This window comes from Schistocerca gregaria, chromosome 5, assembly GCF_023897955.1.
Source record: "Schistocerca gregaria isolate iqSchGreg1 chromosome 5, iqSchGreg1.2, whole genome shotgun sequence".
Lineage (NCBI taxonomy): Eukaryota > Metazoa > Arthropoda > Insecta > Orthoptera > Acrididae > Schistocerca > Schistocerca gregaria.
In genome coordinates this window covers 318,875,190-318,889,769 of record NC_064924.1, presented here as the reverse complement: position 1 = coordinate 318,889,769, position 14,580 = coordinate 318,875,190, and the positions used below count along the sequence as shown (strand labels likewise).

At 38.0% G+C, this 14,580-nt stretch overlaps 1 protein-coding gene across 1 annotated transcript in view; it reads left to right on the top strand.

Moving 5' to 3' along the window:
* The first annotated feature begins 292 nt into the window (after window positions 1-292).
* The window catches only part of LOC126271958 (protein misato-like), an 80,600-nt gene continuing 66,312 nt past the window's right edge, over window positions 293-14,580 (top strand). The window contains exons 1-3 of the mRNA XM_049974401.1: window positions 293-464; window positions 6,719-6,799; window positions 9,745-9,964. Coding sequence (XP_049830358.1) covers window positions 384-464; window positions 6,719-6,799; window positions 9,745-9,964 — 382 coding nt within the window. The 5' untranslated portion in view covers window positions 293-383. The remainder of the gene's footprint in view (window positions 465-6,718; window positions 6,800-9,744; window positions 9,965-14,580) is intronic.

Below are 14,580 nucleotides of genomic sequence, written 5' to 3'. Positions count from 1 at the left end.
CAAGGATATCCGTTATGTACCGATTTTCCTGTGCATATTAATAAAGTTTATAACTGTTGGTTCTTCAATTCTGATATTGAATTTAGACTTTTCGCATTAGGGATGGTATCTGATGATTTCACTTTCTTTTTTTGGTCCTGAACTAAGAAATATGGTGTTGTGTGGGTTCTGTCTAGTATGTACATATCACTATTTAAAGGTTACAACGCCTTCTATTCATGTCCGTTCCGTTGACATCCTGTCTGAATCGATCTTTATTGGTTCCAGTTTCGATAGGTTACAGAATGGTGTGTAGAATATATGTGAGTAAAGAAAGACTTTGACTTTGAGTTGCATGTTGATGGGGGGAGTTTTTGTTTGAATTGCGAATTTTGAAATTCAACATGACATCTGGAAAGGAAATATTGACAATACAGTTAGGTCATTATGCGAACTTTGTGGGTAGTCATTGGTGGAATATACAGGTACTTTCTATCAAATGAAAGAAAGAACAATGTTTTATAAACTGGTATGCTGATCATATGTGATCAATATTTGTTTTGGAAGACATAATCTGCAGTACGCCGTCAGTCGAGACCGTCGGGATATGTAGTTAGCAAACAATACTTGGATTATGACACGCGTTTCTTCGTAATTTCAAAAAACTGTTAAATAATAAAAGATATTGCAACAGAACATATTAAAATTATTATGTCCTGGTCCCAACGAACGTCATGACAATTGCAACTGTGCCCATAAGCGTTGATATCTTCAAAAGTTAAACGGGAAGTTGTGGTTTTACTAAACGACTGATGCACACGTAGAGTGTTGTTGTTCTGGCCTTCAGTCCAAAGCCTGTTTTGATGCAGCCCTCTATGCTGCAACTATCCTGTGCAAGCTTCTTCATCTCCCAGTACCTACTGCAACCTACATACTTCTGAATCCGTTTAGTGTATTCATCTCTTGGTCTCCCTCTACGATTTTTACCCTCCATGATGCCCTCCAAACTTATTTCTATGCCCATAAGGCAGACTGAATTATTCACTTCTCCTCCACTCCAATTATAAATGTTCCCTGCATACTCCATGGAATTTGATGTTATTGTCTATGTATGGCAGCACTAGCTCTTTAGAGAAATTTCTAACGATAGGTTGCAAATAAGGAGAGAGTCATGTTAATATGTATAAGTTGATAGCCAAGTGCTTAACTCAGGTGCACTTACTGCCGCATTATTGCTGTTGCTTCAGAGTTAGCATAGTTGGGAACAACTATCTTATTCACACATTTATGTGAAAGATTTTTAAGGAAATGGGTGTTAATGGAACCACTTATATTTCAGTAAGACGAAGATAGTGTTTCAATATTTTAAATATCTGCCCCAGTTTATTTTTTCATAATGCCTGAGCTGCAAAACATTGTTACATTGAGAACACAGCCTACAATTACTGTCTTTTGTAAGACTAATTTACAGAGAAAGTGGTATAGGCGTAAAATGTCAAAAATATAGTCCTATTCGTGGTGAAACACAATGACAAAAAGTATCCTATTGTGTTCTGTCACTACCAAGGCCCCCCCCCCCCCTCCCAGTTATGTGGATTACCAAATTCTCTTTCTGAAATTAAGATGTAATGACATCCCACAGAAATTTACGTACATAAAAGTTTAAATTGACATACAGCACTACAGGAAAAGAACTTAAACTTTGAGTGGGGAACCATAAATTATGAAATCTCACTAGGTGTTGTTCTGAGCCCGTCTCTCTGTAAAAAATTACACACCAAAGCTTCCAATTATGTAAAAAAGATTCTTCACAAATAATTTTTTCAAATGTCATGAACAGATTTACCAAGGGACCAAATATAGCCATGTACCAGAACACAATCAGAAGACATCCATATTCACTTAGACCTGCTTTACTTCAAACAGTTCACAAAAAAATGTATGTCTGTGCAATTTAAAACTAGAAAAAGTATCCTGTCAAACAATGGAAAGTCCAGGATGGAGTGACAAGTGAGTTGGGGTGGCAGTCATTAAAACAAAATTTCCATCACCATCTTTCTCCTCTGAAGTTAAAAATATTGTACTGTCACCAGTCTACAAAGGGAGAAATGATGTAACGAAATAAGAGAAGTAGTATCTTGTACAGAAAAATTTAAGTGTTAATTTCTCCCATGCGGTCTTGATAGTGGAACGGTAGAGACACAGTCTGAAAGTGGTTAGAAGACCCCTCTGTTAGGCACTTAATTGTGAATTGCAGAGTAGATGTAGAAGCTGTGAAAAATTCCTTTGTGGTTCAGCTGGATACCAAGCAAAGCTTGTGTCAATACATATAAAATAGCCAAAAAGCTCAGTTTTATGTGTTTTGCACTAAAAAGTGTTGGATTTAAGATGTGGGTTCTAGTTTATTTATATAATTTTTCTCCCAGTTGTTTTACAGTAGGGGTTGTCTGAGGCAATGGAGCTAAATTAAATGAAGTTTTTAACCAGCAAAAACAAGCAATAAGACTATTCTGTAAAGCTGATAACCACCAGTAACAGCACTATTCCGTATAGTTGGTAACCACAAATATTGCAGGGGCCATTTGAAATATGTTGGAATTCTTACACTCACTTCTCATTCATATATTAGTTTATGGTATTCTTGGTCATAATAAAAATACATTTTTGATTTATCCATTGGTAACATGACTGATGAAAATAATTATTGCATAGATTATGCTGCTTTGTTGTAGGCTGCTGATTCTGGTGCAAAATATGTCAAGAAGTTCCCATATAACATAAATTTTTTTTTTAAATTGGGAATCCCTACATATTAAATAAAAACTTAATATTTTATATAATAAGCACCCTTACAAATTATTTAGATTCAAGCACTGAAGATCCTTGGTAGTTGCTTGACAAGCAGCTATTTTTGCTGTAATCAAGCCTTAATTATGACTGTTGTTCCATGATAAATATGCTAGTTCTATAGATATTGAGATTGCACTATATTCCAAGGAAAATTACTTGATGATTGACATTTCAGCGAGTCGAGCAGTACCTGCCAGCTGGCATCCAATCATAGTTATTTCTTGAGTGCCACATGTTCACTGTGTAGCCTGTGTAGGTATGTGCAGAACCTTTTGAAGCATGGCTGGGGTCGACAGAAGCGTCCGATCCCACACGTCGGACACATGATGTAAGGGTGTTGTCGTGTGTGATGTCATGACGGCACAGAGTTTGGTTTGTGAGTGTGGCGTGTTTGTAGATGTCGTCGTGTTGTGGTTTGTTGTGCTCTCTGGTGGTACGTTCAGGGTTTTCATTTGTGTGGTGTAATGGGCTCAGTTTGCTTTTGCTCGTTATCAAGAATTGTTAGAGAGTCGGCTGTGTTTGTAGTGGAATTTGTTTCAGTGAGTTAACGATTTTGTGTGAAGGTTAATTTAGTGCTGTTCGCTGTACGTCGTGTGGTAATTTTAGTAAGCTTAATCAGTTGTTGTTTCGTTCAGGAATGGATATGACGGATAAAATTAACTCTGCACAGGTCAAAGGAAGTGTTCGATCCCAGTGTTTGGCTGTGTATGTTGGTATTGGTATCGGGAGACGTGTTTGAGCTATATAGGCCAAGTGAAGTGTTTGATCCTAATTTATGGGATCGGGAGCTGCTGTTGAGCTATATAGGTCAAGGGAAATGTCTGATTCCAGATGATATTGTGTTTAGTGGTATTTGGGGAGTTTTGTGATGTCGGTTTTTTTCGTCCTTTTTTTGGGGGTGGGTGTCTAAATTTGTTTATATTTAGTTTGCCCCCACGCAAAAACACCCCATTTCCCGTGCTTGTCCCGTTAGTGTCATTACGCTTTTTTTGGAAAGTGTGTGTGTGTGTGTGTGTGTGTGTGTGTGTGTGTGTGTGTGTGTGTTGTTTTTCGATGTATTTTCTTCTCATAATGTGTACGTAATGACTTTATTAGTGCCATATTGGAATCGTGGTTTATGGTCGTTTCCACCATATTTGTGACGTCATGGGTCAAAACAGACGGGCGGGATCAGACACTTCCGTATTCCCCATGGTTGGCCATACCCTGGAAACATTTCCCTCCCAACCCTTCAACCTGCCAGTCATAAAGTAAAAAACAGGAGCACAGTGAAACTGATGAAACAGTTGCAGTTTTTCAAAGTAGCAGCTTTCTTTCTAATTTTGCTGTCTTAAACGTGACCTGAGTAAGCACTTGTAGCAGATCAGTATAGTAAATTTTAATTTATCTGGCAAGCTGTCATTGTTTGATAGCTAGTGAGAATTATGTATCAGAGTGTTTTCTGTGGAATGGAGAATATGCTGTCAGGGTTATCTCAAGATTTAGTCATTGGGCAGTTATTCTATCACTGTATATCTGTTTCACATTTGTAACCACCACTTGTATGTTGATGATATCTGGTTGTTTCCAAGTGCCAGCTCTAAGAAAATTGTTACCTTTGACAGTAGCAAGATTAACCCAAAACTTTGGCCTCAAGCTGGGCCATAAGAAGTCATGTGTATGTATGGACCTTTCTTTTTTTTTCTTTTTTTTTTCTTTCTTCTTCTTCTTCTTCTTCTACTTCTTCTTTTTTTAAGAAAGGTTGCAAACTGCTGATTGCAACACCATGGATGAAATATCTGTCTTTCCTGTAATGTGAGTTCCATACTTCGAAAAATATTGATATCTGAAATAAAAGATAAACACTAGTCCAGAATCTCCACCATTTTGATGAAGTACAATGCAGCACAAATAGGGAAAATTCCAGGTGACTCAAGCTAGCTTTGAATGTGTGTCTACAATATGTCAATATGTTTGCCTTCTTATGCTCAGTTACAACTGGGTAAGCAACACAGGTCTCGTAAATTCTGTATTGAGATTTTCACTGGACTCCTTAGCACTTTAACAACAGGCAGAATATTTAACTTTTAACTTTATAAACAGTTTGTTGTCATTCACATTTCTCTTGTTATTTTGTTGAAAGATTTCTGTTAAACCAATTAACTAATTAAGTTCCTTATAATGTCTTATACACAATAACATCCCTCATCTTGAAATTTTCAAGATCAGCCAAAGATGCATTTATACTCATCGTATTACCCACAGTTATCCATCCATTACCTTGACCAACAGCACCTGTGTGAGCAATACTGAAAGAAAGCTTCCACCCTACAATAACATAAGGACCAGAAAGGACAATGGTTTGGATAGTGCCTTTAACAGCTTTACTATTGATCCTCTTTGAGCCTGATGTCAAATCAATGCTATTGATAAGCTTGTAGACAGTAGCCCAATGACTTGCACATTGATGTCGCCTGTAACACAACATGACTAAGTAGCTCTGTTCAATGCAGTTGCCTGTGCAGCAGCCTTGAGTATGCGAAATCATTGCCCATCATTTGACACATTCCGCATCCTTGTGACTAACTCACTGCCTGGATCTACAGAATACAAGAGAAATAAATAAATCAGCAGTATTTGGTATTTTGTATCATAAGTAGTGCAAGAAATAAGGTAATGCTAAAGTGCTGGCACACTTGGGTTTGTTTCCTTTTGGAAGTGTTTTCCATGAACCAAAGTAATATTTTGTAGACACTGCAAACAGAATAAAATGGTGTGCCAAACAAAAGCTCAAACTGTTGCTGTTGGCATACTGTGTCATACATCCAGTCTGTCCTATCACATGTTACAGACTGAGAGAAAGCTTCAGTCTGCAAGTGCTCTCACTTTTCGAAGTCCCACAAAGGCTTTTGTATTTCATTTGAGAAAATATTTGGAAGACAACAGCTTCCTCATGGACTAAAGGAACTTTCACTTTGGTTCAAAACGTGATCTGTAGCAAGTTTCATTTTGTCCAACACTACTACTACTACTACTACTACTACTACTACTACTACGTGATCAGGCCCAGTGGACTGCATGCATCTACAAGTTTCCTCCTCCACTGTATCCTGTCCATTGCTGATAGCCACCATCGGTTCACATCTATTGACACTTGGTTTAAATCTTCATGGAATCCATCCCTCCAATGCTTCTTGGGTCTCCCTGGTGGTCTCTTTCCGGAAGGTGTGAAATCCAGGAGCTTCCGAGGCCATCTGTGATACTCCATCTGGGCCACATGGCCAGCCCACTGCTTTTGTTTGACTTTGACAGTTCCTGCTGTGTTGGGCTGCTGGTATAGTTCCTCAAGCTCTTGGTTGTATCTAATCGTCCATTCCTCTATATCTGCATCCAGAACCGGACCGAAGGTCTTCTGAAACACTTTTCTCTCAAAAACAAGGAGCTTATGGAAGTCCTGTTTCCGGATACTACATGTCTCACAGCCATATAGAACAACAGGCTGGATCAGGGTTTTGTACAGTCAAATCTTGAACTGTCTGGAGAAATATCTGGACCGAAGCGGTTGTGCTAGGCTGTGGTGAGATCAGTTTCCTGCTTGTATTCTGGCATTGATGTCTGCTTCACATGATGAGTTCTCAGTGGAAAGTGCCCCTAGGTATTTAAATTCTTGCACTCTTTTGTAGGACTGGTCGCCAACCTGCAAAAGGATATACTATATTGATTTTTTTTTTAGATTCATGGAAATGGCAGCAATCACATAACAACCAGTGCAGTTCCTCACTTTCTAATTTTCTTTCATTATTTATATTGCAATACAAGTTTTCTGCTCTTTAGTGGCCTAATATTTTACATCACTGTAATGTCCTCTGACATTTCTTTTATCATTATCATATGTTGTTTTCTATTACAGGAAATGGGTTTTGACTATACTGGTGCATCAGTATCAGACATAAACCATGATGTCCTTTATAGAGAAGGTAAAACAGACAAGGTAAATTTATAGTTGTTGCTATATTATAATTGGTGCAAAATTGGAAATATTAGTTTAAAAAACATTTATATTAATGCTGAAGCTATATGTCTCTTTGGAATAATCTACTTTTATAAGTGAAATCAAACAAATTTAGGAATTTTATCCTAAATTTTTTTCTGGTAATACATAGACAGTATCCTTTTCTTTCTTTTGTAATCTTTGCATTGTGTTTATATGACTGGCACTGCAGAAGCTTCCCATAGCAAAAAGTAGGGTACAATAGCGCATTATTTCAGAAAGTCATGAGAGATCAGTGAGGGTAAAGAAACAATGTTCCCGTTAGGTGGACTTATTGTCATAGAGTGATGATAAGGAAATGAAGAGAGGCTTGGACAAAATTTCTACTTGGTTAATGACGGGCTGCTCTCTGTAACAAAAGAAAGAACTGAATAATATTTGATTACAAGATTAATGATGAAGATTTCAAATCACTTACATACTTAAGGGTAATGCTAAGGAGTGATGTGATGTGATGTGATGTGATGTGAAGTGGAATGATGAAGCAAAATCAATACTAGAGATGGAGAGTGGAAGACTTGCATTTGTTGGAAGGATCCTAGGAAAGTGAAGTGCACCTGTAAAGGAAATCACATACAAGACAGTAACATGACCAATTCCAGAGAATTTGTTTGGAGCGTTTGGAGTCCTTATCAAGTATGCATGACAATAGACATTGAACAAAATCAGATATGTTCTGCTAATACCGTAAAAGATCAGTACAGCCCATATGAAAATGTAAAAGAAATGGTAGGAGAATTTAAATGCAAATCATTGGAAGAAAGACAACATAATTCTTGTGAAACCTGATTTAGTAAATTTAGAGATCTTGTATCCCAAAAAAGGCTGTGCTATTGTCGAGCTGTTACCATCGTGTTATCTTTAGTAGGGATAGTGAGAGTAAGAGAAGAGGGCATGTACGGAGTCATATAAACAGACGTTTGTTCCTCACTCAGTATGTGACTGGAGTAAGACAGAAAATGATGGACTTTTGTATGAAATACCCTATGTCATGCGCCATACAGTTGCTTTTGGAGTATATATGTAGATGAAGATCAAGCACACTTGTTGTAATCCTCACATTAGGGCCAAGAAATGTGTATTGAACACAAAATTAGCATCTGTAACATTCACCCATTAGTTCACAAAACCAAACAATAATTGTTCGTGGAATTCTAAGCATTACTTTGCTGTGCATGGATATTGCAATTATAATATGAAGCACAGGTTCAAATAAGTCTAAGAGTGATGGAAATCACACCTTCATCAAATAGAAGCACATCACGAAAATGTTATATCAGCTCACGGAGTGCAGATAGCAGACTTGTCATTATAGTCACACAGTAAGTTGGAACACAACTATCAGTATCCAAATACAAGTCCAATCCAGTCTAGTTACACAACAGCGGCAGTTGAAGTTCACTTCATAGAGGCAGATTTAGATGATAGCAGCTACTGATGGAAGAACTGAGAGTGAACCAGCCACTGAGTGGCACTTTATTGGCTCACTATGGAATGCCATCCCTGCATTATCATAGGCTTTGCTGCTATAGATACCTAATAAGGATCCCATATTGATGAGCAGTACTCAAGAATACGTTGAACAAGTGCCTCATAAGCCACTTCCTTCGTGAATGAGTTACATTTCCTTAAGATTCTTCGTATGAATCTCAATTTGGTATCTGCTTTTCCTACTGTTTGTTTCATGTGTACATTCCACTTAAGGTCATTATGGATAGTTACTTCTAGATATTTTATGATAAACACTGTTTGTAGCAGTTTCTCATCAGTAGTGTAGTTGTACAGCAATGGCTTTCTTTTCCTATGTATGCACAGTATGTTAAATTTGTTTATGTTGAGGGTCAACTGCCAGAGCCTGCACCATTCATCAGTCCTCTGTATGTCATTCTGCAAATTGTTTCTGTATTCTGGCATTTTATGTTGTTGTGGACAACCACATCATCTGTGAATGGTCTTAAAGAGCATCCAGTTGCTTTCTACTATGTGCCTGTTTACTGGTCAGTGCTTCTTGTGTTCGCTGAAGTGCAGTCTGTAGTCATACCATTGTTCACCTATCCTCAAGCTTTCTCACCTCAAATTAAAATTAAAATGTTTATGCATTGCAATCTTGTATGCTCAACATTAAAAAAATCAAGAGTTTTCTGTTGTGATATTACAATGAAATTTTAACAGTTTATGCAACATTGTCTGATAATTCTATCTTGCGGAACATTGCTATTGCTTTCATATTTTCAAAATTTTGTTCTTAATATCTGGGAACAATAGATTGCTGTACAACTACACTACTGATGAGAAACTGCTACAAACAGTGTTTATCATAAAATATCTAGAAGTAACTATCCATAATGACCTTAAGTGGAATGTACACATGAAACAAACAGTAGGAAAAGGAGATACCAAATTGAGATTCATACGAAGAATCTTAAGGAAATGTAACTCATTCACGAAGGAAGTGGCTTATGAGGCACTTGTTCAACGTGTTCTTGAGTACTGCTCATCAATATGGGATCCTTATTAGGTATCTATAGCAGCAAAGCCTATGATAATGCAGGGATGGCATTCCATAGTGAGCCAATAAAGTGCCACCCAGTGGCTGGTTCACTCTCAGTTCTTCCATCAGTAGCTGCTATCATCTAAATCTGCCTCTATGAAGTGAACTTCAACTGCCGCTGTTAGATTCATGTTAAAGTATTTTTTTAATTTTACATTTGCAGGAAGTAGAACAACAGATACGACAATTTTCCAAATATTAATAGAAAATAAATAATAGGATTTTAATATAAATGTTCAAAATTACTATTTTTAGTTTTACTATTCTTAGCTGATATATGAAGCTATATGCTTGTAATAGGTCTTATGAACAACCTTGGTTTTGTTTGTTTAAGGGGTATGTGACATTTACACCAAGGCTCCTGTTAGTTGACTTGAAAGGCAGCCTACGCCATCTTCCTGAGCAGGGAGATTTATATGAAGAGGTTCCTGACTCCAGTAATGTAAATGTATTATGGCCTAAAGAGAAAGTCGATGTTATACAAGCTCCAAAGCCAGAAAAAAATGAATTTTTAGAAGATTTGTCTAAAGAGCACATGGAACCAGAAGAAATTCGTAAGTGTATGCTGATTTAACAGTACTTTCATAAAAATGGCAGAAGAGGCATGCCCTCATTGAAGAAACACTCCCACATAACTGACTTTTCCAATTTTTCTGATTTTGATCTGTTGGCATTACTTGGTTTTGCACATCTACAATTACTCCGGGAGTGGTGAATTTTCAATTCTTTACAATGAAAATTTAGTTGAAATATGACTGCATAAGTCAGTAAAAAAAGTTGTATATTTTACAGAACTGTGAGAGAAGGAAATACTAGGTGTACCTAAAGTTTGGTAACACTTTCAATTATTTATTGCACAAGAACCAAACATTGTACAGATATCATACATATGTCATTTTGAAGAGAAAACCTGAATGTTTTTTCCATGTATACCGCCACAGCGTAGTTTGGCAATTTGCCGATAGTCAGCACTAGTCGCAAACATGGCGAGTTCAGGAGCAGAGTGAGCTTCTTGTGTGTTGGAGTTTGAAATGACGTTCCCGATCACCAGATTTCATTCCGTGTCACTTTTTTCTGTGGGGACACATTAACGATGTACCGCCCATACCACGTGATGTAGTAGAGCTCCGGTAGAGAATACGGGAAGTGACTACCACAGTTGACAATGCCATGCTGGGATGGGTATACAAGAATTTGATTATCATATTGACGTCTGCAGGGTCACTCGTGGTTTGCATATTGAATGTCTGAAAAAAAAAAAAAAAAAACATTCAGAGTTTCTCTTCAAAATGCAATAAGTATGACATCTGTACAATGTTTAGTTTTTGTGCAATAAATAATTGAAAGTGTTCCCAGACTTTATGTACACCCTGTATTGTACAAATTGAATGTTGCAGGCTGTTTACAGACAGTGTTGTAGTCTGTTGAACGCTTAAAATGCCAGGACACTGTAATGAAATGTAGGAAGACATATAGTGAAATGACAGGTGCTGCAATGGCTGGCAACTGTCAGCCACTCTTAAAAACAAATCTCCACTCCTGCATGCTACTTAGAAGTGAACATTGATTTCTTTCTTGGTAAGAAGATTGTCTTTTGAAATGCTGTCCATTTCCATCAACTGAAGCCTTGACTCAATAATTGCTTTTCAGCATGGAGAGATACATAATGAGTAACAACAATGTGCTGTTGCTAGTTTGGTACTATGTATTCAATGATGATATGTTTATGAAGGAATTTTTGGAAATTTGTGGTAAGGTCTTATGGAACCAAACTGCTGAGGTCATCGGTCCCTAAGCTTACGCACTACTTAATCTAACTTAAACTAACTTATGTTAAGAACAACACACACACACACACGCCCAAGAGAGGACTTGAACCTCTGATGGAGAGAGCCACGCGGACCGTGACAAGGTGCCTTGGACCGTGCAGCTACTCTGTGCGATGATGAAGGAATAACTTCTGTTTCCAAAGATGAATGTGTTAGTATCAGTAACGACATACAGTGATTTTATTTTTGTAGTATGAATAATTCTTTCAGTTGAGTTCTTTTGATGTGTCATGGTTAGAGAAGTGTTTGCGACACTGGAAAATATAGATATGGTTCACAGTTTGCTAAGTGTTTTCAATCTACTGCAAAATATTTCACCCTTGACAATACTAAAGCACCCTATTGGCAGCTGCTGTATTATGCACCATTTTCCTGTTCTGGATTTGCATGGTAACTCATTAGATGTGCGTGGCTCTACTTATTATCTTTGCTATCTTGAAAGTAGCATTTGTAGGTATAGTTATTTCATATATGTTGTTTATAAAAGTTTGTGATTGCTATCAAGAATAACTAGTAGCTCTTACAATTAGTCATTTGTGCATTACTATTTTTCCAGTGTCTGTGGTGAAGAAAGATGGGATCCAAATGTAACTTGTACAATATAATTAATTTTTTGATGTGTGCTAGAAGCTGTACACTACCTGATCAGTAGTATCTAGACTAAGCTATATCATATGGGATTGACCACTAGATGTGATGAGATACAGAGAATGGATCGAACAGGAGAGCTCAATGACTTTGAATGTGGCCTAGTCATTAGATGTCATTTGAGTAACAGAGCCATCAGGGGCATTTCAACGTATCTAAAGAAACCCCAGTTGATTGATGGTGGTGTGATTGTGAAGTGGAAACACAAAGGAACGACTAGCACAATGACTGTATGTAGGCAGTTAAAAAGAAAAAGAGTAGTGGTTGAGCAGCTACTCGTAAGCCATACATTTCTGTACTCAGTGCTAAGTGATGCTTGAGGCAGTGTAAAGAGTGACACCATTTTGTAGTGAATGACTTGAAAATGATTCACTCTGTACCCTGTGGCAATCCAAAGGAAGGATCATGTTTGATGAATGCCTGGAGAATGTTACTTGCCATCATGTGTAGTGTCAACAGTGAAATGCAGAGGAGGTGGTGTTATTCATGGGAATGTTTCTCATAGTTAAGGGGTGGTTCTTATATTGCACTTAAGAAAATGTTAAATGCAGAAGGAAATAAATACATTTTACAGCATTGTGTACTGTGTGGGGTAGCGGAACAGTTCAGAGATGATGATCGATTATATAAGGATGACACTGCAGACTGTCATAAAGCAGTATGTGCAAGGTAATCATTTATGGACAGTAACATTCCTAGAATGGACTGGCCTGTCCAGAGTTCTGACCTGAACCCAGTGGAACACCTTTGGGATGAATTAGAACATTGACTTCGCTCCAGACTTTAGTGCCCAACATTGCTACCTTCTCTGGGTTCAGCTCTTGAGGGAGAACAGACTTCTAAGGTATTCAGACCCCTTATTGAAAATGCAGCAGGATTTAAGCCATCATAAATGCAATGGGTGAACATATCCCATATTGATGTCCATTAATAGATGTCCAAATACTCTTGATCAGATGGTTTACATGTGTCCTCATTCCAGGCTTGCTGGATGTGTATGTATGATATTTGCAAGTAATCTTATGTAAATAATTATAACTTCTGGTTTGCAGAACTTTTAGGCAACTGCCTCAGATAGGAAACACTGAAAATTGAAATGTAAATGGATATCTATAGACAAATAGAAGGAATGGCTACTTGGAACAATGGCTCAAAAGTGAAACAAGGTTTGGCAAGAAAAGAGTCAAAATTTACTATTTGATGTTTCAATGTAGATTCACATTCTGGAATGTTACTAATAAGCTAAAGTTAACCGATGATTATTAATAAAAGCTAAAAGTTGAAGAATGATAGGGTGCAGCACTGAATAAAATCTAGTTCACAGAACATAGCCTCACCACTCAAGTGATGACAAAAAGCAGAATATCAGAAAGAAGTTCATGGTATAAAATCATAGTTAAAGGGCTAGTAGAGCAGTGGGAGAATTTAAATGATCAAGCATTCACTGATAAATAATGGCTTGAGCTATCAGTTGTAGAATGCAACCAAAGGGAGTGCTTACCAGCAGTATGTGTGACAAATATTGATGGAGATGAATGTGGCATCAACAGTGTCAAGGACGGCATTTGGTGGGAGACACTACAAGCAAAGTAATTTGTGTGTTGTGGAGAACCTTACTCACAGTATTCTGAAACCCCAAGTTCCAGTATGAGCTGGGAAAGATTTCTTCTTTCAATGTTCATCTTATATAATAACCATGAAGGTAAAAGAACAAAAAATTCAGCCTTACACAAAGTGGTGTTGACAGTACTTCTTTGCATGTTCCACTTTATAATATAATAGGAATGGGTTGCAGCAAGCTGGAAGGGAGGGGGCATGATAGTGAGGCTGATGATGATTCTCGGCTATATTCCCTCCACCATACATCGGTGGCATGTCAGGAATAGCCATAGACCTGGATTTGGGAAAGGTGAAGGGAATTTATTTCTTCCCAATACTTTCTCCATGAATATTTCACTTTATGAAGAAGTCATGTAAAAGTTTGAAAGCTAGTGATTCAGGATATTTTTCCCTGCTTTGTATGTCTGTTTGGCTGTGTTTCCATTTCTGTTATTGGCATATATACTGTTCTAACTAAGAACATAAGGAAACACATGGCCATTGAAGAGATACAATTTGCTGGTTCACAGAGTGACATCAACCAGAATAAAATGAAAGTAGTTTGCACATCTCGGAACACATTTAACACTTAATTTCCCAGAGGTCTGTGCATGTCCTTATAAAGGTGCTATCCATGTCAGGTGTCACTAATGTAGCGCTGCGTATGTGCGGCATACATGATGACAGTGGTTCATGACCAGGTTGCCTCTGGTGGCCACCTTGGGTAGTTGCGAGCATGCTATTTGACTTCGCAGAGCTGGGGGTGGCAGTCAAAGGTGGGAAGATTTCCCAGTCAACCTGGACTGATGTGTGCAGATGAAAATGATTGGGACAAGGGCCACCCACAGATTCCAGGATGAGCTGTAGACATGACTGGCGATGAGGATGGGACCCATCTGGATGCTAGAGTCTATGAGATGGCACACTGGTATGAGTAACGATGATAGCAGACTGGAAATGAGAGGCTCTGTCTATAGACATCAGGCTTCCATCGCCTCTGATGGCAGTGCCTGCTCAGTGCAGTGGCAGGTGCCAGCACAGGCTGCAGGAGGAAGCAGACCTGCCGTCAGTGCTTACAGTTTCCCCACTGCTAT